Source organism: Schistocerca nitens, chromosome 4 (assembly GCF_023898315.1).
Source record: "Schistocerca nitens isolate TAMUIC-IGC-003100 chromosome 4, iqSchNite1.1, whole genome shotgun sequence".
In the NCBI taxonomy this organism is placed as follows: domain Eukaryota; kingdom Metazoa; phylum Arthropoda; class Insecta; order Orthoptera; family Acrididae; genus Schistocerca; species Schistocerca nitens.
In genome coordinates, this window is record NC_064617.1 from 549,116,179 (window position 1) to 549,141,837 (window position 25,659).

General features: G+C 39.4%; 1 protein-coding gene across 2 annotated transcripts in view; it reads right to left on the reverse strand.

Annotated features, from left to right (window-relative positions):
* Window positions 1-25,659, reverse strand: part of LOC126253675 (lateral signaling target protein 2 homolog) — a 306,841-nt gene that overhangs the window by 37,947 nt on the left and 243,235 nt on the right. For both annotated transcript variants that reach the window (XM_049955195.1, XM_049955197.1), the window contains 4 exons: window positions 20,816-21,126; window positions 18,991-19,162; window positions 17,056-18,908; window positions 1,484-1,564 (listed from right to left, as the gene is read on the reverse strand). In XM_049955195.1, coding sequence (XP_049811152.1) covers window positions 1,484-1,564; window positions 17,056-18,908; window positions 18,991-19,162; window positions 20,816-21,126 — 2,417 coding nt within the window. The remainder of the gene's footprint in view (window positions 1-1,483; window positions 1,565-17,055; window positions 18,909-18,990; window positions 19,163-20,815; window positions 21,127-25,659) is intronic.

Genomic DNA, 25,659 nt, shown 5'->3' on the forward strand with positions numbered 1-25,659 from the left:
GGCAGATTTTCTTTCACAGGTAAAGAGAAGAAGAAGCTGAAAAGTTTCCCTTGGTGGGTCTTAAACGCCTGGCCTGAGACATGGTGTTTCAGGAAAGACTGAATTTGGATATACTGAAGGACTAAACGAAAATCAGTGACTATAAGTAATTAACAGATAAACAAGTTGCTTTGTGTTTTATTGTGGATGTATCCAAATTGTTACTGTTGAATATTAACAAACTGATTGACAACATGACTTGACATGAGACTTTTAATCATCCAGACGACATGGAACAAATTCCAGCAGGCACCAGAAACAGGTCTCATTTTAGGAAAATTTTAAATTATGCTCTCCGATAAACTGTAGAGTTTACAGCCATTTACTACAGGACTAATGAAGCACAGCTGAAGCGAGCTTTGTAATAGCTGGGAGCAATAGTCTTTGGAGGCACGAAATTTGAGCAGTTACATGTAGACACTTTTACAGGTGAGGTAAGGAGAGATTATGGCAGTGGTAATATTTTGGAAAATTGCAATCTACTTCCAAAATGCATTTTTCATAAAATTTCACTTAAAGCCTGAACTGGAATATTAACGGAGTACCTCATATGTAATGACATCATTTGAGAGTGAGCAAATACTCAGACTGGAATAGATGGGGAAAGGAAATTGGCCATGCCATTTTCAAAGCAATCATCCTAGCTTTTGTCTTAAGAAATCTAGGGAAAGTATGGAAAATCTAAATCTGCCATGCACATTGAGGAAAATGTTGACAATACTTTTCATACTTCTTTACACAATTCCAAGAACCAGATTTCAATTTGGAATGTAGAGACATCATTCAAGTCTCCAAATACTGTTTCTTCAGATATTGTGGGTTTTGGATTACGTAAATGTTAACAACATGCACAGTCCTTCCATATCCTGCTTGTATCACTAAAATGAACTAAAGACAGTAACTGCACAGTAATTGATATTTAAGAAAATTTAAAATGCATTTACATCAATAAGGTAAGCTACGGAATAAGTGGGAGGATTTTGAACAAAACTATGGTATATAAAATTGATATCTTCTGACTGACAAACATGAGTAATAGTTAGATACATAATATAACACGTTTTCTATGGCAGCAAAATGGAAGACATAGTGGGAAACTAAAGAAACAAGGGACAGAAAGGCACAGCATAAAACCAGATGACTGACCCCCTGAAGAAGGGCAGGACTAAAAGCTTTTAATTTTATTCTTCTTTAAAGTCACTATCAGCTAATTTTCTAGGTTATTCTTCACCAATTATAGCTTTTTTCCACAATATTATCTATTTTGACAAATGAGAATCAAAATTTATTATTTACTTGAGCTCAAAACACATTTCATATAAAGATGACAAATGACAGCTGATGCACATACATAAATTTTCCAAAATTTAAGCAGGTCTGATTAGCTTAGGAGCCTAGACAAAATAATCATCCAAAATTCACGGACAAATATATTGACATTCACCTGTCTGAGCTGACTGTGACGGAGCTGGGACAACTGGAACAAGTAGAGGAGTAGCTGCCTGCTACTGGCACCTCCAAGTTCCTGAATAGAAATTAATGCTTCAGTCAACTGGCAACAAGGTCATAAAAATGTAGGAACATTCACTTTAACGTGTTTCCCAGTTCCTGTGTTCTTGTAATAATATAGATTGAATCAATAATTTATTATAATTAATGTGTACTAAGAAGTGGAAAAACTTTTTAATAATGTAAATCAGGCTGATATAATGACAGCAAGGAAAAAAGATATTGAGGTTTATTCAAAATTTGTATGTGTTGTATCAAAGAACTGAAGGATATTTAATGAAATACAAGACACTTAAAGTGATAAAAACAGAAAACATGTATTAAACAAGTTATATAAGATCAATGTATGAGTGCCAACAACAGCAATGATGGAATCTTACATAGATTAAATACTTAATGGAAAATCTCATATAAAGATGTGAAACAAATACTAACAAAGAGATAGAGGGGCTGGCCAGTACTTACCTCAGCTCAGTACAGCCAATAGATACACATAAAACAGAACCGAAAATTTACGTTCCTAGCTTTCGGAACACATGTTCCTTCATCGGGGAGGAGAGAGGGGAAAGAAAGGGAATAAGGGAAAGGAGATTCAGTTACTCACAACCCAGGTTATGAAGCAACAGGGAAAGGAAAATATGGAGGGTAGCAAGGATGGATGCATGGTTGTCAGAGGGAAGCCAAAGATATTCTACTGTACGTACTGTGCCAGCTTCAGACCAAAGAGGATGCATACCTTTCCCTTATTCCCTTTCTTTCCCCTCTCTCCTCCCCGATGAAGGAACATTTGTTCCGAAAGCTAGGAACGTAAATTTTCAGTTCTGTTTTATGTGTATCTATCGGCTGTACTGAGCTAAGTACTGGCCAGCCCCTCTATCTCTTTGTTAGTATACATTAAATACTGTAATAAAACTGCTTTCCCCATTCAGTGTTGAGGGTGACCAATTTAATTTCGTTTCTCTGGTACTTCCGCATAGTATGCTTAAAGTGAAAGTGTCTTTTATGCATAATGAACAACCCCAACCAAATGGATTACCATGATTGCCAAGACATTGTTTGCAGACTCACAGCTATCCCTCTTACTTGAAATCGTAACACAATGCCAAAACCCTGTCACTATCAATATGTATCACCATCTTTAAATGATATATGAGGGTTGCCTGAAAAGTAATGCCTCCACCTTCATAACTCTTCAACAGTTGGCAGCATTGGTATGCGACAGGTATTGGCTTGTTCCATAGCCTCTTCTCTACAGCTCTAGTTGTGTTGTTACAGCATAAAGTAAGGAACCCTGCACAGACGGTCGGTCAATGTGATTTAAGCAACATTGAATTCTTGACAGCAGAAGGTGTCACCCCAAAGGAGATTCATCAGAGAATAAAAGCAGTTTATAGTGACTGTGCATCGTTGGGCGAGTAAGTTTAAAGATGTTGGGGCGGGAACATCTGACCTGTGTGACAAACAAAAAGTTGAACATCCTGCAACAGCTATCACTGAGTTTCACAAGCAAAATGTTGACAGACTGATTTAGGACAATCGTCATATCACTCGGAGAGAAACTGCAAGCAAAATCGGCATTTCACAAGAATGTGTGGGTCACATTATTGGTTTGCTTGGCTATCGGAACATCTGTACACAATAAGTACTCTGGATGCTGACTCCTGAAATGAAAATGCAGACCTGAAATTTGCCAGGAACTCCTCTCATGTTACGAGAATGAAGGTGACACCTTTCTCCACTCAACTGTGACAGGACACGAAGCATGGTTACACCATTCAACACACAGAATCGCCCCAGAAAAAGAAATTCAAGATGCGACACAACCCTCAGCTGGAAGCATCATGGCCAGTGTTCTGGGACGTAGATGGTGTTATCCATGTTGATTTCCTTGATCATGGAACAACAATAAATTCAGAGAGTTACATCACAACACTGCAAACTCTAAAACGATGGCTGACAAGGGTCCGAAAGGAAAAGGGAAATGTTTTCCTGCAGCGTGACAATGCCAAACCACACACTTCACATGCCACCACAGCAAAACTTCAAGGACTGAATCTCATCACCATACGGCATCCTCTATACAGTCCAGATTTATCACTACCTGACTTCCATCTATTCCTGATAATGAAAGACAATCTGCGGGCACATCTTTATGCTTCTGATGAAGACGTTGGGAGAACTGCGAGACTGTGGTTGCAGAAGCAGAGTGTCAACTTCTTCCATGATGGCTTCAGAAAACTTTTTCATTGTTGGCAGAAATGTATCTGATTGGTTGGTGATTATGTGGAAAAGTGAATATTGTTAATTAAAGATAACATTCTAAGGATTATTTCTGCATTGGATTTATTAAAATATTCCCATCCAAACCCAATTAATGAAGGTGGAGGCATTACTTTTCATTCAACCCTCATACTCTATATGAAAAGCACTTCAAATAAATGGGCTGCTTAATTATTTACACATTTATCAATGCATTCATTAAAGAGAAGAGAGATCTAACATGCTCGTGTTTCCATTTATATCAAAGGAAAGGAATGATACTTTACCACTATAAATACGTGTAGATAAATTTCGAGTAATTAGTAGTGTGTTCAATAGTTCCTTTTGTTCAAGTTAAATGTACAATTTACTGAGGTCATTGGATATAGAGTACTTGCTCCATCAACTAGGGCTTGCGAAGGAAGCTAAACAATCAAGACTCTTACAACAGAAAAACTTGAAGTATGGTTGGACAGGCCTGTCTTTTAACAGCATCCCTTGTAAATACAGGGAAAGGAGGAAGATTAATGTTTAAAGTCACATCAATGATGAGGCCAATAGAGACAGAAAATAAAAGGGGTAGGATAAGGATGGGGCAATAAATCAGCTCCATCCTTTTCAAAGTAACATTCTGATGTATAACTTCATGACTGCAGAGAAACCACACAAATCTAAATCTGGACAGCAAAATTGGGATTGAAGTCCTTCTCCTCTACAATGTGAGTACAGTGGCTTCACTGCAGTGTTACCACACTCATTCCAAAACATGAAGCCCATGTCTAAACTACTGTTCCACTACATAAATTTCACCAGTCTGCTGTAAAGTTTGTGAGCAACATAAAATCATTCCAAATCATTAAAGTCCCCCCTGGTCCCATTCAAATTTTTCTGAAAATTCTGTAATTTACAACAGTTGTATTTTTTCTTCATTTCTATAAATTCTCGTATCTTCTTCCTGAGATTAGGCATTTCGTCAACATAAATATAACCAATTACCCCATTACCGTACATTTAGACCTCTGTACCTATTACACATCTTGTTGCGCTGCTAACAGTATAGTGACGTATGAAATAGTCAATTTAGCTTCATTAATTCAGGGGGCCTGTTTCGTTTTTGTGAATTATATTCACAGTGTTCCTGTTGTAAGTGCAGATGAAACCAAGTTATTTATTTTTCAGGGTTGCATTTGTTGCTTCTGTGTGGTACTTGTTTCTGAGGAACTGTTATAGGCAGTTAGCTAGTTACTTGTTATATAGATCAAATTCAAAGTAAATGTTATGATGTAAAATTTGTCAACAGAAAAACACTGACCAATTATACACAACAAAATAAAAAATAAATAAAAATAAAACAATCCAAACTCCAGGCAGGAAAATCGACAATGTAGGAAAAAGACAGATTGCTGCTTACCTTAAAGAAGACACATTATGTTGCAGACAGGCACAATTAGTGTCTCAACTGTGCCTGCCTAAAAAATAAAAGTAATATTTATATGGCTACACGTTGGCATATTTACAGGTTTCTCTTAATGACTATCTCTACTCAAGAATTCCTCTCTGGAATAGGAATTGTCGGGGAGAAACATCTTTTTATCTACATTTGGAAATACTTCTACTACGTGTAAGATATTTTATTTCCATGGGTAGATCATCAAAGAGTTTTGTAACTGAATGTTTCATCCCTTTCTGTACCAAACTTAGATTCATTAAAGGTGAATGTACATATTTTTCCTTCTCGTGCTGTACTTGCAAATATCTCTGTTACTTTTCAACTTAAGATGGATTGTTGATAAATTCTGTAAGTGAATAAATATCATGTGAGGCTGTGGTTAATAGGTCCAGGTGTTTAAAGAGATACTTGCAAAATGTACATGCGTAAACTTCACACACAATTATAATTACTTTCTTTTGTGCAATGAATAGTTTTTGCCTAAGTGAGGATTTATCCGAGATATTATCCTATAAACATCAATGGATGAAAATATGTTAATTTACTAACTTCTATATCCCCAAAGTTGGCAGTTATTTTTATGGCAAAAGTAGACAAACCTAAACATTATAGCTGATCAAATGTAAGGTTTCTCCAGTTTAGGTTTTCATCAACATGCACACCTGAAGTCTTACAATTTTCTACCCTGTTTATTATTATTCCTGTTATATTAAGTTCAAAATTTTAGAAAATGATGTAAGGAGAAACACTGGGCAGCAGTTATTGACCTCTGTGGAGGTATCCTTTTTACAGTGAATATGGCGTATTTCAGTCCCTCTAAGGACTGTTCCTCTGAGAAAACACCTACAGTTAATGATCTACATCTATGCCTATATGGACACACTGCAATCACATTTAAGTGCCTAGCACAGGGCTCATCAACTATTATTCCACACTCTAACACCATGCGGAAAAAACCAACACCTGTACCTTTCCAAGCGAGCTCTGATTTCCCTTATTTTATTATGATAATTTTTCCCTATGTAGGTTGGCATCAACAAAATATTTCTGCCTTTGGAGGAGAATCTGGTGATTGAAATGTTGTGAGAAGATCCCACCAGAGAAACGCCTTTGTTTTAATGATTCCCACCCCAAATCTTGTATCATGTCCGTGACACTCTCCCCCCTATTTCTCAATGTACTCCATTGATCCTACCTGGTAAGGATGCCACACTAGGTGACAATATCCTAAAACAGAATGAACAAGCATCATGCAGGCAGTCTCTTTAGTAGACCTGTTGAATCTTCTACATGTTCTCCAATAAATCGCAATCTTTGGTTTGCCTTCCCTACAACTTTTTCTGTGTGTTCTTTCCAATTTAATTTGTTTGTAAATGTTAATTCCTAGGTACTTCATTGAATTTACAGCCTTTAAATTTGACTGATTTATCAAATAACCAAAGTTTAATGGATTCCTTTTTACACTCATGTGGATACTTTTTCATTATTTAGGGTCAATTGCCAATTTTTGCACCGAACAGATATCTTTTCTAACTCATTTTGCAACTTGTTTTGATCTTCTGATGACTTTACCACACAATAAACAACAGCATCATTTGCAAACAACCTAAGGTGACTGCCCAGATTGTCTCTTTATCACTTACATAGATTAAAACAGCAGAGGGCCTGTAACACTACCTTCACATATGCCAGAAATCACTTCTGTTCTACTCTATGACTTTCCATCAATTACCACAATCTGTGGCCTCTCTGAATTCAGTCACATACATGAGACAATAGTCTGTAAGTAAGTAATTTGATTACAAGCCACTTGTGAACTACAGTGTCAAAAGCCTTCTGCAAATCTAAAAATATGGAATCAATTTCAAATACCTTGTCAATAGCACTCAACACTTCATGTGAGTAAAGAGCTAGTTGTGTTTCGCAAAAATCATGTTTTCTAAAGCCATGCTGACTGTTTGTCAACATCGTTGTCTTCCAGATACTTCATAATGTTCCAACACAATGTATGTTCCAAAATCCGGCTGCATATCAACGATAATGATATGGGCCTGTAATTTAGGAATTACTCCTATTGCCTTTCTTGAATATTGGTGTTACCTATGCAGCATTCCAATCTTTAGGTATGGATCTTTCATCAAGCGAGCAGTTGATGATGAATTACGAAACTGACTCCAATGTTACGTATTACACAGCCACAACTTTTTAGTGTCTTGTTGGAGATATCATCCACCCCATACTGACTTACTTTTTAGAGTCCTGATGATCTGTCTTATTTCAGATGAGGATGTGGGTTTAGGTTTTAATTCACTAAATGTCATCTGTATTTCTTTTTCAATGTACAGTTTTGTTTTCTCATCTGAATTATTTGCACCAATTTTCTTGCCCATTTTTAAAAGCTATCAGCAATCATAAAAAATAGCTGTTGCACATGAACTTTCTTTTACAGTGCTCCCAGTCTCTTTAACGGAAATAATGTCATCTTCTATGGCTTCATTTCAAGTCTCTCTTTTAACAATATTCCATATTGGTTTTATTATATCATCTGTCAATTCCAGACAAGATGTGCACACCCCTGAATCTTTATACAACTTTTCTTCATATGTTAGAGTACTGTTTATAATAAGAAAGTATATCTGGGTCATTAGCAGCTTGTCTATTTTGTACAAATCCTTTCTTCATTTTGAAGAGACTCTAATACCAGTAGCGATCCAAAGTTTCTTTAATGACTTACCAGTATTACATTTAATTGTCTTTTTGGGAAAAATACTTTCAAGAATGGATACAAAGTCCTTAAGAAATACTTTAATTAAGGGTTGGCATTAGGTTCATTGTAAACTTCAACCCACTCAGTCAACTTCAACCCACTCAGTCAACTTCAACCCACTCAGTCAACTTCAACCCACTCAGTCAACTTGTTTCAAGCTTTTCTTAAAATCTTCAGTAGTTTTGCCTCACGGTTTTCTGTTTCCATACAGTACATGAAGCGAAGTTACATAATCTGACTGACTTACCATCGTGTTCTAACTATCTGTTTACCACTGGATACGCATGCATCTAACATATTATTTGTAAGAGTACTGCTATCTTGAGCAACGCTGGTAGCAAAATTTATGACTAATACCAAACTGTAAATGGCTCAAAGAATTTCTAAATAATGTTTGCTGTTAGATTCCTTCCCGAATTTTACTTTAAAATCACCACAAATTAATAATCCCTTTCTTTTGTCTGACAGACAGCACAATAAATCATCATATTTTTCACTTATCCAGTGGAGATCAGATTACTGCAACAATTAAAAACATTACACTTCCCAATAGGAAATTATAAGCATATTGTTCTTTATGCTTGTGAATTCCTATTGGGAAGTGTAAGCATAATATTCTTTATTCTCCCCATGAACGATGGACCGTAGCAGTACCGTAGGTGCAACCACAACGGAGGGGTATCTGTTGAGAGCCCAGACAAACATGTGGTTACTGAAGAGGGGCAACAGCCTTTTCATTGGTTGCAGGGGCAACAGTCTGGATGATTGACTGAGGGCATGTAGATTTACTGTATGGTTAAAAGATGATGGCGTCCTCTTGGGCAAAATAGTCCAGAGGCAAAATAGTCCAGAGGCAAAATAGTCCAGAGGCAAAATAGTCCAGAGGCAAAATAGTCCAGAGGCAAAATAGTCCAGAGGCAAAATAGTCCCCCATTCTGATCTCCGGGCAGGGACTACTCAGGAGGATGTCAATATCAGGAGAAAGAAAACTGGCATTCTACGTATCTGAGTGTGGAATGTCAGATCCCTTAATCAGGCGAGTAGGTTGGAAATTTAAAAAGGGAAATGGATTAGTGAAGTTCGGTGGCAGGAGGAGCAAGACATCAGGTCAGGTGAATACAGGGTTATAAATACAAAATCAAATATGGGTAATGCAGGAGTAGGTTTAATAATGAATCAAAAGTAGGTGTGCAGGTAAGTTACTACGAACAGCATAGTGAATGCATTATTGTAGCCAAGATAAGACACAAAGCCCAACAAGTATTAGTAGCCCACAATAGTACAAGTTTATATGCCAACTAGCTTCGCAGATGATGAAATGTATGATGATATAAAAGAAATTATTCAGATAGTGTAGGGAGACGAAAATGTAATAGTCATGGGGGACTGGAACACGATAGTAGGAAAAGGACGAGAAGGAAACGTAGTAGGTGAATATGGAATGGGAGTAAGGAACGAAAGAGGAAGCCGCCTGCTAGAATTTTGCACAGAGCGTAACTTAATCATAGCCAACACTTGGTTCAAGAATCATAAAAGAAGGTTTTATACATGGAAAAAGCCTGGAGATACTGGAAGGTTTCAGATAGATTATATAATGGTAAGACAGAAATTTAGGAACCGGGTTTTAAATTGTGAGACATTTCCAGGGGCAGATGTGGACTCTGACCAAAATCTACTGGTTATGAACTGTAGATTAAAACTGAAGAAACTGCGAAAAGGTGGGAATTTAAGGAGATGGGACCTGGATAAACTGAAAGAACCAGAGGTTTTAGAGAGTTTCAGGCAGAGCATTAGGGACGATTGACAAGAACAGGGCAAAGAAATACAATAGAAGAAGAATGGGTAGCTTTGAGAGATGAAATAGTCAAGGCAGCAGAGGATCACATAGGCAAAAAGGCGAGGGCTAATAGAAATCCTTGGGTAACAGAAAAGATATTGAATTTAATTGATGAAAGGAGAAAATTCAAAAATGCAGTAAATGAAGAAGGCAAAAACGAATATAAACGTCTCAAAAATGAGATCGATAGGAAGCGCAAAATGGCTATGCAGGGACGGCTAGAGGACAAATGCAAGGATGTAGAGGCATATATCACTAGGGGTAAGACAGATACTGCCTACAGGAAAATTAAAGAGATCTTTGGAGAGAAGAGAACCACTTGTATGAATATCAAGAGCTCAGATGGAAAACCAGTTCCAAGCAAAGAAGGGAAAACAGAAAAGTGGAAGGAGTATATAGAGGTTCTATACAAGGAAGATGTACTTGAGGACAATATTATGGAAATGGAAGAGGATATAGATGAAGATGAAATGGGAGATATGATACTGAGTGAAGAGTTCGACAGAGCACTAAAAGACCTGAGTCGAAACAATGCCCCGGGAGTAGACAACATTCCATTAGAACTACTGGCAGCCTTGGGAGAGCCAGTCCTGGCAAAACTCTACCATCTGGTGAGCAAGATGTGTGAGACAAGTGAAATACCCTCAGACTTCAACAAGAGTATAATTATTACAATCCCAAAGAAAGAAGATGTTGACAGATGTGAAAATTACCGAACTATCGGTTTAATAAGTCACAGCTGCAAAATACTAACACGAATTCTTTACAGACGAATGGAAAAACTGGTAGAAGCCAACCTTAGGGAAGATAAGTTTGGATTCTGTTGAAATGTTGGAACACGTGAGGCAATACTGACCCTACGACTTATCTTAGAAAATAGATTAAGGAAAGGCAAACCTATGTTTCTAGCATTTGTAGACTTAGAGAAAGCTTTCGACAATTTTGACTGGAATACTCTGTTTCAAATTCTTAAGGTGGCAGCGGTAAAATACAGGGAGCAAAAGGCTATTTTTTGTACACAAACCAGATGGCAGTTATAAGAGTCGAGGGGCATGAAAGGGAAGCAGTGGTTGGGAAAGGAGTGAGACAGGGTTGTAGCCTCTCCCTGATGTTATTCAATCTGTATATTGAGCAAGCAGTAAAGGAAACAAAAGAAAAATTCGGAGTAGGAATTAAAATCCATGGAGAAGAAATAAAAACTTTGAGGTTTGCCTATGACATTGTAATTCTGTCAGAGGCAGCAAAGGACCTGGAAGAGCAGCTGAACGGAATGGACAGAGTCTTGAAAGGAGGATATAAGATGAACACCAACAAAAGCAAAACGAGGATAATGGGATGTAGTCGAATTAAGTCTGGTGATGATGAGGGAATTAGATTAGGAAATGAGACGTTTCAAGTAGTAAATGAGTTTTGCTATTTGAGGAGCAAAATAACTGATGATGGTTGAAGTAGAGAGGATATAAAATTTAGACTGGCAATGGCAAGGAAAGTGTTTCTGAAGAAGAGAAATTTGCTAACATTGAGTATAGATTAAGTGTCAGGAAGTCTTTTCTGAAAGTATTTGTATGGAGTGTAGCCATGTATGGAAGTGAAACGTGGACAATAAATAGTTTAGACAAGAAGAGAATAGAAGCTTTCCAAATGTGGTGTTACAGAAGAATGCTGAAGAATGGATGGGTAGATCACATAACTAATGAGGAGGTATTGAATAGAATTGGAGAGAAAAGAAATTTGTGGCAGAACTTGACTAGAAGAAGTGATCAGTTGGTAGAGCATATTCTGAGGCGTCAAGGGATCACCAATTTAGTATTGGAGGCAGAGTGGAGGGTAAAAATTGTATAGGGAGACCAAGAGATGAATACACTTAACAGATTCAGAAGGATCTAGATTGCAAAAGGTACTGGGAGATGAAGCTTGCACATGATAGAGTAGCATGGAGAGCTGCATCAAACCAGTCTCTGGACTGAAGAACACAACAACATCTCTTTCCTATGAATGTGACAACTCCTTTATCCAGATCGGATCTGCATGAAGACACACCTCACTTATAACCACTTTCAATAAGATTTTCTACCTCTGTGGTTTTATGGTATTCAGACAGACAAATGACATCATCACTCTCTTTCCAACTACTAAGATTTTGCAAACAAATTGACAACTCATTTACTTTATTTTTCACCCCCCTAATATTCTGAAGAAGCAGGTAAGTTTCATTTTTCCCTCTATTATTAAAAGATGAATTGATAGTCTGTCAATTTAATTTCCTTTAATGCTGTCTGTCTGAATTTGACCAATGCTGATATATCACCTGACCACAATAACCAAAAGGATTTGCCTTCATGTGCTGGTTGTCCTTTTCCTGTCTTCTGCTGATACATCCTCTAACTTGTCCTTAGCCCTCTTATTCAAGTGTAGGCCACAAGATATATATCCATATCTTCCTACAGTAACTAATGGAACAGCAACAACTGAGATTTTGCAGCTATGTGAAGCAGCCCCCTCAGTTCTATGTTTACTCACTTAACAGCAGAATTAGCCCAGGCATGTTCATTGTGCCACAGAAACTCCAAAAACCAACATTTGTTTGCTTGGTAGTTGCTGCTATTTTGTCCAGGTCACCCCTAATATTGTATTTTTTTGTTTGTAGCCAGGTTGTTTGCAGCTCCCCCAACTATCTACATCTGATCTTTGTTGAAATCCTTCTACATGTTTACATTACCTGACAGACTAGCCTTTGGTTTCACAGAACTTGTGACCTAGTACTCTGCACCTAATTTTTTTGTAGCTGCTGACCTACAACCCTCCCATTACTGCTACCTAGCAGCAGAACTCTCCTTTCCCTGTTCTGTTTTTCATCTAGTTTATCTGTAAGTTTCTCAACATTATTCTACTGCACCTTATGTTTCCCTTCCTTCTCCAATTTTGGTAGCAACCGAAATCTATCTTGTTTCAGTCTGTATTTGTAGTCTGCGGAACTAAGAACAATCAAGGAAATGTGCAATAATACTCCACACAGTCCTTGTTTCTCATTGGAATACTTGGTTATAATAAGAACAGAAAGGCAAAATTCAAAACACACATGGAACCGAGTCTGCTGACCATTAACGGTGGCAGATAAAAAGCAACCAATGAGCTAGTTCAAAAATGCACAATTTTTCTGCCTACTTGGAATGAGGTGATTCAGGATTTGTGACAGGTCAACCACATGCAAATAGAAATTCACTTCAAACTTTTGTGCACTCTTCATACGATATGTATATGTTAAGTTGCATTAGTCTAAATGCACTTTTATGATGCACCCAACAGATAAACAAAGTAATGAATAAACCTACACTATGTGATCAAAAGTATCAGCACCCCTCCAAAAATATATGTTTTTCATATTAGGTGCATTGTGCTGCCACGTACTCCATATCAGCGATCTCAGTAGTTATTAGACATTGTGAGAGAGCAGAATGGGGCACTCCGTGGAACACACAGACTTTGAACGTGGTCTGGCGATTGGATGTCACTTCTGTCATACATCTGTATGTGAGATTTCCAAACTCCTAAACATCCCTAGTTCTACTGTTTTCAATGTGATAGTGAAGTGGAAACATGAAAGGACACATACAGCACAAAAATGTACAGGCCAACCTCGTCTGTTGACTGACAGAGACCGCCGACAGTTGAAGAGGGTTGTAATGTGTAATAGGCAGACATCTATCCAGACCATCACACAGGAATTCCAAACTGCATCAGGATCCACTTCAAGTACTGTGACAGTTAGGCAGGAGGTGAGAAAACTTGGATTTCATGGTCGAGCGGCTGCTCATAAGCCATACATTGTGCTGGTAAACAACAAAAGACGCCTCGCTTGGTGTAAGGAGCATAAACATTGGATGATTGATCAGTGGAAAAATGTTGTGTGGCGTAATGAATCACTGTACACTATGTGGCGGTCCAATGGCAGGGTGTGGGTAAGGCGAATGCCTGGTGAACGTCATCTACCAGCGTGTAGTGTCAACAGTAAAATTCGGAGGTGGTGGTGTTATGGTGTGGTCGTGTTTTACAAGGTGGGGGTCTGCACCCCTTGTTGTTTTGCATGGCACTATCACACCACAGACTTACATTGATGTTTTAAGTACCTTCTTGCTTCCAACTGTTGAAGAGCAATTCGGGGATGACAATTGCATCATTCAACATGATCGAGCACCTGTTCATAATGCACGGCCTGTGGTGGAGTGGTTACACGACAATAACATCCCTGTAATGGAATGGCCTGCACAGAGTGCTGACCTCAATCCTATAGAATGCCTTTGGGATGTTTTGGAATGCCGACTGCGTGCCCGGCCATACCGACTGACAGTCGGAGAGTCAGATTAAACTTTTAGACTTTGAGAAATGCACTCATCAAATTCTGAATGGAGTAGGGAAAGTGCAAGATTATTGTGTCCACAATAATTAGTAAATTTGTCAAATTTCATTCCTCCCAGTCTGCATTAAATGGACAAAGGAATTGGCAGTTCTCTCAACATACTCAAATTTCTCCTGTGGTGTGCGTACTATAAGACCTTCGGTACACACACCATCCGATTATTTGACTTGTCGCTCTAACGAAGTAGGCGAGTGTCAGCAATATGTCTCGTGGTCTTATCGTAGCGTGTTTATCTTCTGCTGTTAGGTCAGACGATAGAAATGCCACTTGCATGCTTAGAGTAGCAGATTGACGGTGACCAACTTTAAACAGAACTTGATTAATTTTCACACATATTTATTAAAATAATAAAAAGCATAGACATTATGTAACTTTATTCTGGATGCTGTTTACAATTGACAATCTGAAGTTCCTTTGGTCTTGGTATGTTAATCTTATTCTCACATATCTCTGATACTTGACAAAGTGTCTATTCATTTATCTTCATGGCTATGTACAGGAATATGATAATCTTCTTAGGTGCAGACTGAAACTTGACTATAGACTAGTACAGACTAATGTAGGCTGGTACAGAGTGGTGCAGACAAATGCAGACTGACTAATCGGAGATCTGTACACTCGTTATAATACCTCACGCATTCATGTATCACGGCGCGAGTGTGATCCATGAGGAGAAAAGGTTCTACGTTAGCAGCAATCTCATTGGCTGCGTTACATATTAATACGCGGATCAGCGGAAGCAGAATTTGGTCCGTTTCTAAAGCAGCACCATCTCGTAGTGCGGAGACGGACAAGCGCTGCACCTGCGCTGTTGTGCTTAGCGGGGCGCGCTCTAGTGGGAAAGTTGTGTACGCGCTGACTACGCAGGACTATGTACACAACATCTCCATAGAAGTTGGCATGAGTATGGGATTTAAGGCTTTCGTCCTCTACGACTGTATTAATTTTTATATGAAGTAGGATCATATGTGGTAGCGAACAGATTTTGCTCTTAAATGAATATTTCTTGGTAGGGAGAATACGCACATTATTTTAGATGGAGGGTCACTGACAAATGTGTAAGTAACAGGCTCTATGGAAATATGATGGGACCCTATCTGTTGCATACTAATCTCTTATAAGGCAGTGTTAATAACAACCTCAGAATTTTTGTGGATGATTCAGTTACCTATAATGAATACCTACCTGAAAAAATCTGCACAAATAGCCAGTCAGATCTTAAATAACATTTCAAAGTGGTGCAAAGACTGGGAGCTAGAAATTGATAATTGTGCACTACCGAAACTGCAGAATATAGTATCTTCTGAATACAATATCAGTGAGCCACAATTGGAATCTGTTAAACCATGACCTTTCCATCCTTTTCAAAACAAACCTCTAAATATGCAAATGCTTATATTTATGTAACATGTTTTTTTATATAATACCATGATAAATTCAATATCCTTGTAAAACTGACCTACAGATTAATAAAACAATAACAACCACTACTACAAATAACTGAATGTAACAGTTCTTGGGCTATAAAATTAAATTATTACATAAGCCTAATTGTATTGGAAGCAGTTGGCAGAATTTAGTTCATTAGTAGTTGAAAAATGCAGCCACTCTATAAAGGAGATTACTTATAATGCATTTCTGTGACCCATTTTAAAATATTGTTCAAGGGTGTGGGACCCATGCCAAACAGAACTAACGGGGATGACCGAAAGTGACAATGAAGGACAACATGAATGGTCAAATGTTTCTCCGACTCATGGGAAAGTATCACAGAAAAACTGAAAAAGCTGTACTGCCAGACACTAGAAGAAAATCGCCAACTATCACCACATATAATATTGTAAGAGCCGGTATTATGTAAAGAATCCAGGTGTATACTACAGTTCCCTACATATCACTCGCTTAGGCATAGGCTTCCGCCACTGAACAATGAATGGAAATGGATGTACCCTGTGTTATATTCTTGACGGAAGTTCAAGAAGTCTGTATGTGGATGTATATGTGGAATGTAATAGCTGGGGTGGCTGAGGAGAAGGAAGGACAAAGAGGAGGGAAAATGCTATATTTTAGTCTACTTTCATCACTACTCTCATATTTCTAGCAAACCAAACTGCTAATTTTCCCGTTTCAGGACATACACCATACAATTAACTTTGATATTTAACACACAACCTTTAATTACATAGTTGATGCTATTCAAGAGACTACCCATATGGAAACACGAGAGTAGGACTGATGAACATACGAGTTTTTAAAAAAAATGCAAAAGTAATGAGGATAGTTGTGTTTCAATGGCTCATTGGTAAGGTTCCGGGCTACAGATCCAAAGTTCACAGATTTGATTCCCAGTCAATCCTAAGATTTTCATCTGTGACTTATTGTTTCTTTCACATCTGGCAATTTTGTTCAAGTGAAAAATGCTGAGCCGCACTTTGGTTCGGAAGTCACTTTAAACCTCTCCCTATAACTGGAACTGAATAAGTCAGTTCAAAGTTCAGAGGAAGGCATGGGCGTACCACCTCCAATAGGACCATGCCTGGCGAACACTTTGGTGTTAAAACCAACCTTCAGATTTACGACAGCTGTACTTAATGAGAGTAGAGGTGAGGAATCTCAAGTAACAATATCCTTGTTTTTCACTCTAATCAAGATTCAATTGAATTTTTTTAACACATTCTCTCTCTCTCTCTCTCTCTCTCTCTCTCTCTCTCTCTGTGTGTGTGTGTGTGTGTGTGTGTGTGTGTGTGTTTAAAAATGAATTTTTACTGGCTGTTTACCTTGATGCCTGTATTGGAACAGCCTTCGGAGGTGTAGACATCTCCTTCTTTCCCACTCGTTGGCTTCCAGGAGACAATCCTCTCCTTTTCCCTCTCCATCGCGTTCCAGTCGCTTTTTTCCGCTCAGGCACAGATGAGGCCTCTGGCTTTAATCCAGAAGAACTAGCAACCTCAGAGGAATTTTGCCTCCTGAGATAATCCCAATTTCCTGCATAGTCCAATTCTGAGCTGAGTAAGAGAACCCTTGTCTGATTTTGAATACGAACTTCATTTCCACTACAAAGGGAACACTGACCGTCTCCTGTAGCTACACCGACCCACTTTTCCCTTCCGTCCTGGTCTTCATTTCTAGAAAGATCTTCTGTTGATGCACTAGCACCTTGCAAATCACTTACAGTTCTCAAAACACACCTATCATGTCTATGAAAAGTGCTGCTCTCTGATAAATGTTCACTTGTGGCATGAGCATTAGGAACATTATCAACATAGTTATAGGAAGGAGATAAACAAGTAGTTGCTGCACGCACAGTACTCTGGTAATCCAGATTATTTAAAATATCACTTTCTGTCACATTATTTATTTTATGCTCCTTAGCAGGAATATTCAAAATTTTGATTCTCAGCTCACCTGCATCCTTAATATTAACTACCGAGTCAACATTTGTGTCAATTGCACTTGGTGTCACACCCTGTGGGGAATGCAAAACTGTCCGGGAGCTAAGGGTACACGTACACGGGATGGTTTCCAAATGCCACTGCTGCTGTTCACTGCTCTCTTGCTCAGGCTGGGCCCTGTGCTCTGCTGCTGCAGGAGTGTCCGGAGACCTGTCGGAAAGACTTCCTGTATCACTGCAGCTTACTACTGTACCAACTCCTGAGTCTATTGGTGACTGTGTGCTCGCTTCTTCTTCGCCATGTATTCTGCTCACTGTCACACTAGCTGGTGAGAGGACCTCCTGAGAACCACTTGCAGAAGATCCCTGGTGATCATCCACAGAACCAGTTCTTTGCAGTGCCCACCTGTGTCTATCTGAAGTACTATTTGAGAGCCCAACTCTTCCTTCAGCAGTACTGGCACAAGCACTGATGTGTCCAAGATGTTTGGCAGTATTCTTAATACTTTCCTCGGTTTCCGCTGAACGGTGCCTTGAATGAAATATTAAGTTGTCATCATCTTGAACCGTAAAGTCTGATGCTATAAGAGTTGAAGAGGGAAACGGAAGTGTACTGACAACTGTCAATTGTTCTAATGCCCCACAAACAGTGGATGTGTCAGACTCATCCGAAGGAGCACCATTCACTGGTTGGAAATGTTTTTTGGGTTGTCTGGAAGAATCTGACACTGAATTTAGATGCTCCGCCATATTTGCAATGCTGGCAGACATCCTTCCGCTGGTTTCACCCTGAGTTACGGCACCATTTTCACCATAACATACTTCAGTCACTACTGTTTCTCCCTCTGAGGATTCGGTAACCCATTCAGTGTCATCTTCACTTTCATCTTGGTTTTCCCAGTTACCGACAACACAATTTTCAGATGCTGCCAGCCTTTCATTTAGTCCAGATGCTGTAGAACTGTAGAAATCTGATACAAACTGTTTGCAACTAGGATAATCAATATAAAAACGCTTAACAAAGTCATCTAGATCAGGAACTGTTGGGTATTTTGCAGGAAGATCAGAAAGATTGTTTGATTCTAATTCTTCTGGTGTAATCTGGGACTCCAGGCTCTGACCACCATTTGCAGTACAGAAATCACTGGGCTCTTCAGCAGAGCAGAGCAACTTCTCCAAAGTGTAGAGTTCCTTTTTGTTAAGTGTCCATAGCAGCTCTCTTATCTTGTAGAGCAAGGTCTAGAAAAATACAAAACAAAAAATAAAGCACACAGCTGTAATTGTTTAAAAATAATAATCTAAGAAGTAAATATATACTTACTCTAAATGGTCTGAACATTTCAGACATATCTGCTGGTGTTTTATCCAAGCAGAGAGGACCATCAGGGAAAATAAGAAGACCACTAACAATTGCTAGCCTCGGAATTGTAAACATGAGTGCTGGGTCATAGTCATCCACCATTTCCTGAGTTAAAAGTTTCATGTTTAGGGCCCTGGAACATGGTGTTTGCCTTTTTAGTTCACTGTACATGCAAAATCCATTTCTAGATCTTGTTTAATACTAACTAGAGCACTCCAAAGAACAGTTGTTACAATAATGTATAGAATATAAACAATAGTCACATTTCATTTCTTTGTGTATTCCTCAATAACCTGTCTGACAAAAACAGTGAAGCACTTAGAAAAAGCGGTCCAATACAGACACAACAGTTAGGGTGGTCACCAGAAAGCATTAGCGTTATTCCCTCCTGAGGCCTGACTAAATAAATAATCAGTGAGTAGTGAGTCATGTGGTTAGTTAACAGTGTGGAGGACAACAGAGAATGCCACGTGTCATGTGAGGAAATGTTTCTAGCATTTGAGTGTGTTTGAAAAGGGATCAATGTGGGACCACCTTGGCTGGGTGGTCAAATTGTGCAGTATCCAGTGATCTAGGGTATACATATCTGACAGCAGCCTTATGACAGTGAATGGGAACCTGAGGTAAATCACACGTGCCATCAAAGTTGTGGTCAACCATACTGTGTGCCAAGCACATTGTACCCCCTTCACATCAGGACACCTGCAATAGGAGTACCAGTTACGGGAACTCAAACACCCTATCATGGCCCACTCCACTGACCAGAGACAGTAAGAAAGTGGACTACTAAATTACCAAACTTGCATAAGAAGCTCATAACTCCATAGCACAGAAGTCTGCATTTGGAGTGATACCAGGAAATACTGATTGCTGATGAGTGGGTTCACAGCAGTTTCAGTTATAAACCTGTTTTGTACTACCTCAAAACACCACTGCCTTGAGAACAGTAGCACCAGGAGGAGAGCACACACACTGACAATGTTTGAGAGGGACAGGGAACTCTGGTGATAAAGAGGTATGTGATGTAATCCTGCATTCTCATGTCTTAAATCTCATCATACACCATCCTGGTACCATCTTTCAACAGAAAAACAGCCATTCACATATACATGCATCATGAAATAATCTGAGAGACAGTTACAATAGCTGTGGGCCAAATCACTTAGGTGACGACAACATCTGTGTGACACCCTTTCCAACAAAACCCAAGCTTAATGTGGTGCAACAACCCACTAACATGATTGTATTGCAGTTTCATTGTTCATCTGAAATATAATCACATAGTCTCTCAATTCAAGAAGTTAGTTTGACTTCTTCCTCTCCTTTACTGCTTAACTTTTTTTGTCAGATGATGTATTGAAAGAAATGCAATCAAATCAACAACACTGAAAAATGCAGTTGTAGGTAACAGATGTGATTACAGTTCACAAAGAAAAACTGTAAGCCATTAGGACAAAGTGCATTACTGGAAAAATGTACAACTTATACAGCATTGTCTTACTGTCACTGTATGAAATACACAGTGTGTGTGTGATAGTCCACAAAGCAGTCACAGCATCTCGCTTTTTGTCGAGTTAAGAAATCAGTGTGTCAGTTACATAAAAATCTAAACAGTTTATTTACAAGGAGATGTACAGCTCAACAAGACAGAAGACAATGTGTACTACAAGCTATCCTCTATGAAAATATCAAGGAAAAGAATCACCTTTCCCTACCCGAAACAAAGAGATGGTATTATAACAACTGACAATTTCAAAACCAAATTAAATGAACAACTATTCACTACCGTTGCAGTGTCTCGGAGAAGAGTACAACAACAAGCTGCTGCAGCTCATATTCACGTGGGGTCTTGACAGGAACCAGAGCACTCACATAGCACAACTCAAACTCAGCAAACAGCCTGTCAAATATCTTGAGAGCCTCTTGAAGTCTCTCCCCAAAGGCCTCACCACCACTTCCACTCGTTCCTCCACGCAAGCACTGTTCACGCAGAAGATTCCTTACATTTTCTAAGGCCTTCGTTAGTGCCTTAGCAAGTGGTCTCATAGCTGCACTTTCACTCTCCCGATTCATAATACTAGAACCAGCAGCAAGACACTGTAAACAAGACAACAAACCAATTTTCATTAAAAATGTATTTACTGGAATAAAAATTACAATTATTACATTACAACTCAAGCCTGCCACAAATCTCTGTGAAAATCAACACTTCTTGAGCAAATAAAATATCTAAATAACTAACAAGTAATCAGAAATGAATAAGAGAGAAAACATTCACTTACCAGTCAGCAGCACAAGGACAGAGACATACAAAAGTTAGAAGACTTATTAACTTTTGGATTTTAGGAGCAAATCATTGGGCAGAATATCAGGAGAGGAATGAAGGGAATGGCACTTTATAACACCTGTATATTAAAGTCCCTTTGTCTGGAAGTCAAAGAAAACACAACAGGTCAAGAAAACCTACAAAAACAATAATACACAAGATACTTAAACATTAAAAGTCTGAAATGACAGAGAAAGTAGTACTCACTTTTAAGTGTAAAAGGTGCAGACACTTGGAAAAGAAGTGCAGATGAGACAAAGCTGATACAAAAGGAAAGAAGAAAACGATACTGGAGTGAAGGAACAAAAAGACAGGTACAACATAATATACTATAAAAGAAGATAGGAACTAACTTAGGAAGTTGGAAAAGTGGTAACATGACCCACCAAATAAGAATTGGGGGGGTTATATATCATGAAGAACTAGGCAATATGGAACTTTAGTTTTACCAGGTGAGTACCTAGAGCCAAGTGCACACAGCACATGAAATTCTGACCTAAGAAGTTCAGAAGTGTTTGAGGCAGGATGAAGTAATGCTAATCGGAAGCTGGCACCAAGGTACTGCTACGGTGTTGGTGAGTGTGCTCTAGTGCACAATACTGTTCACTACAATTATACACACAATACCATGTTCTGTAATGAAACAGAGAGATTTAATTTACTATTGCTATTTGGTTTGCTATACCACAGCAGCCAATTTTTTTGAGTACTATCTATATTTTTGAGAAATTCTTCAGAGGGCACATTTCACATATACAAGTGCTTCCAAACTGTGAGGACATCAAAGGCAGCATTTCTCATCTTTGTCAGTGAGCAATACCATGCTTTTAGACACATTGCTGGAAGAGCCACACAGACAGGCAGTGCCTGTAATACAGGAAGTGGACTTTTAGGAACACTAGAAGATGGGTATTAGATAAGAGTTAGTCGTGTCTAAGACCTCATTAGAATGAAATGTTTCAAACTACATGAAAGACCGTTACACATGGTGTCGACATTATAACTATTAAAATAAACCACTTCTGGCAGTAATTTGGTTTCTAGGTTACACCTCACTGAAAAATAAGTCTCTTTATTAGTCTGTAGAACAACAAGGTAAGTAACTACTATCACATATACCACTGTTGCCCCACTAGTTATTTCACATAACATGTCCGACAACTGTACACAGACTCCGATGCTCACACTGCAGCAGGTAGTAGTCTATTTGCTGCAAGAGAGTGTAGTCTTTCCCACATAGGTCATTCACAATGTTGCCAACAGGGATATAGCAGCAAGAGAGGGGAAGAAAACCAATGTGCACTCCGTGTGCATACCGGGGGGAGTCATTCCAGATGTGGAAAGGGTCCTTCCGGATGCCATGAAGGGTACAGGGTGCACCCATCTGCAGGTGGTCGCTCATATCGGCACCAATGATGTGTGTCACTATGGATCGGAGGACATCCTCTCTGGTTTCCGGCGGCTATCTGATTTGGTGAAGACTGCCAGTCTCGCTAGCGGGATGAAAGCAGAGCTCACCATCTGCAGCATCGTCGACAGGACTGACTGCGGACCTTTGGTAGAGAACCGAGTGGAGGGTCTGAATCAGAGGCCGAGACGGTTCTGCGACCGTGTGGGCTGCAGATTCCTCGACTTGCGCCATAGGGTGGTGGGGTTTTGGGTTCCGCTGGATAGGTCAGGAGTCCACTACACGCAACAAGCGGCTACACGGGTAGCAGGGGTTGTGTGGCGTGGGCTGGGCGGTTTTTTAGGTTAGATGGCCTTGGGCAAGTACAGAAAGGTCAACAGCCTCAAAGGGTGCTGGGCAAAGTCAGGACATGCGGGGACCAAGCAGCAATCGGTATTGTAATTGTAAACTGTCGAAGCTGCGTTGGTAAAGTACCGGAACTTCAAGCGCTGATAGAAAGCACCGAAGCTGAAATCGTTATAGGTACAGAAAGCTGGCTGAAGCCAGAGATAAATTCTGCCGAAATTTTTACAAAGGTACAGACGGTGTTTAGAAAGGATAGATTGCATGCAACCGGTGGTGGAGTGTTCGTCGCTGTTAGTAGTACTTTATCCTGTAGTGAAGTAGAAGTGGGTACTTCCTGTGAATTATTATGGGTGGAGGTTAATAATTGGCTCCTTTTACCGACCTCCTGACTCGGCAGCATTAGTGGCAGAACAACTGAGAGAAAATTTGGAATACATTTCACATAAATTTTCTCAGCATGTTATAGTTTTAGGTGGAGATTTCAATTTACCAGATATAGACTGGGACACTCGGATGTTTAGGACGGGTGGTAGGGACAGAGCATTGAGTGAAATTATACTGAGTGCACTATCCGAAAATTACCTCGAGCAATTAAACAGAGAACCGACTCGTGGAGATAACATCTTGGACCTACTGATAACAAACAGACCCGAACTTTTCGACTCAGAAACAGGGAATCAGTGATCATAAGGCCGTTGCAGCATCCCTGAATATGGAAGTTAATAGGAATATAAAAAAAAGGGAGGAAGGTTTATCGGTTTAGCAAGAGTAATAGAAGGCAGATTTCAGACTACCTAACAGATCAAAACGAAAATTTCTGTTCCGACACTGACAATGTTGAGTGTTTATGGAAAAAAGTTTAAGGCAATTGTAAAATGCGTTTTAGACAGGTACGTGCCGAGTAAAACTGTGAGGGACGGGAAAAACCCACCGTGGTACAACAACAAAGTTAGGAAACTACTGCGAAAGCAAAGAGAGCTTCACTCCAAGTTTAAACGCAGCCAAAACCTCTCAGACAAACAGAAGCTAAACGATGCCAAAGTTAGCGTAAGGAGGGCTATGCGTGAAGCGTTCAGTGAATTCGAAAGTAAAATTCTATGTACCGACTTGACAGAAAATCCTAGGAAGTTCTGGTCTTACGTTAAATCAGGAAGTGGCTCGAAACAGCATATCCAGACACTCCGGGATGATGATGGCATTGAAACAGAGGATGACACGCGTAAAGCTGAAATACTAAACACCTTTTTCCAAAGCTGTTTCACAGAGGAAGACCGCACTGCAGTTCCTTCTCTAAATCCTCGCACAAACGAAAAAATGGCTGACATCGAAATAAGTGTCCAAGGAATAGAAAAGCAACTAGAATCACTCAACAGAGGAAAGTCCACTGGACCTGACAGGATACCAATTCGATTCTACACAGAGTACGCGAAAGAACTTGCCCCCCTTCTAACAGCCGTGTACCGCAAGTCTCTAGAGGAACGGAAGGTTCCAAATGATTGGAAAAGAGCACAGGTAGTCCCAGTCTTCAAGAAGGGTCGTCGAGCAGATGCGCAAAACTATAGACCTATATCTCTGTCGTCGATCTGTTGTAGAATTTCAGAACATGTTTTTTGCTCGCGTATCATGTCGTTTTTGGAAACCCAGAATCTACTACATAGGAATCAACATGGATTCCGTAAACAGCGATCGTGTGAGACCCAACTCGCTTTATTTGTTCATGAGATCCAGAAAATATTAGATACAGGCTCCCAGGTAGATGCTATTTTTCTTGGCTTCCGGAAGGCGTTCGATACAGTTCCGCACTGTCGCCTGATAAACAAAGTAAGAGCCTACGGAATATCAGACCAGCTGTGTGGCTGGATTGAAGAGTTTTTAGCAAACAGAACACAGCATGTTCTTATCAATGGAGAGACGTCTACAGACGTTAAAGTAACCTCTGGCGTGCCACAGGGGAGTGTTATGGGACCATTGCTTTTCACAATATATATAAATGACCTAGTAGATAGTGTCGGAAGTTCCATGCGGCTTTTCGCAGATGATGCTGTAGTATACAGAGAAGTTGCAGCATTAGAAAATTGTAGCGAAATGCAGGAAGATCTGCAGCGGATAGGCACTTGCAGGGAGTGGCAACTGACCCTTAACATAGACAAATGTAATGTATTGCAAATACATAGAAAGAAGGATCCTTTATTGTATGATTATATGATAGCGGAACAAACACTGGTAGCAGTTACTTCTGTAAAATATCTCTGAGTATGCGTGCGGAACGATTTGAAGTGGAATGATCATATAAAATTAATTGTTGGTAAGGCGGGTACCAGGTTGAGATTCATTGGGAGAGTACTTAGAAAATGTAGTCCATCAACAAAGGAGGTGGCTTACAAAACACTCACTCGACCTATACTTGAGCATTGCTCATCAGTGTGGGATCCGTACCAGGTCGGGTTGACAGAGGAGATAGAGAAGATCCAAAGAAGAGCGACGCGTTTCGTCACAGGGTTATTTGGTAAGCGTGATAGCGTTACGGAGATGTTTAGCAAACTCAAGTGGC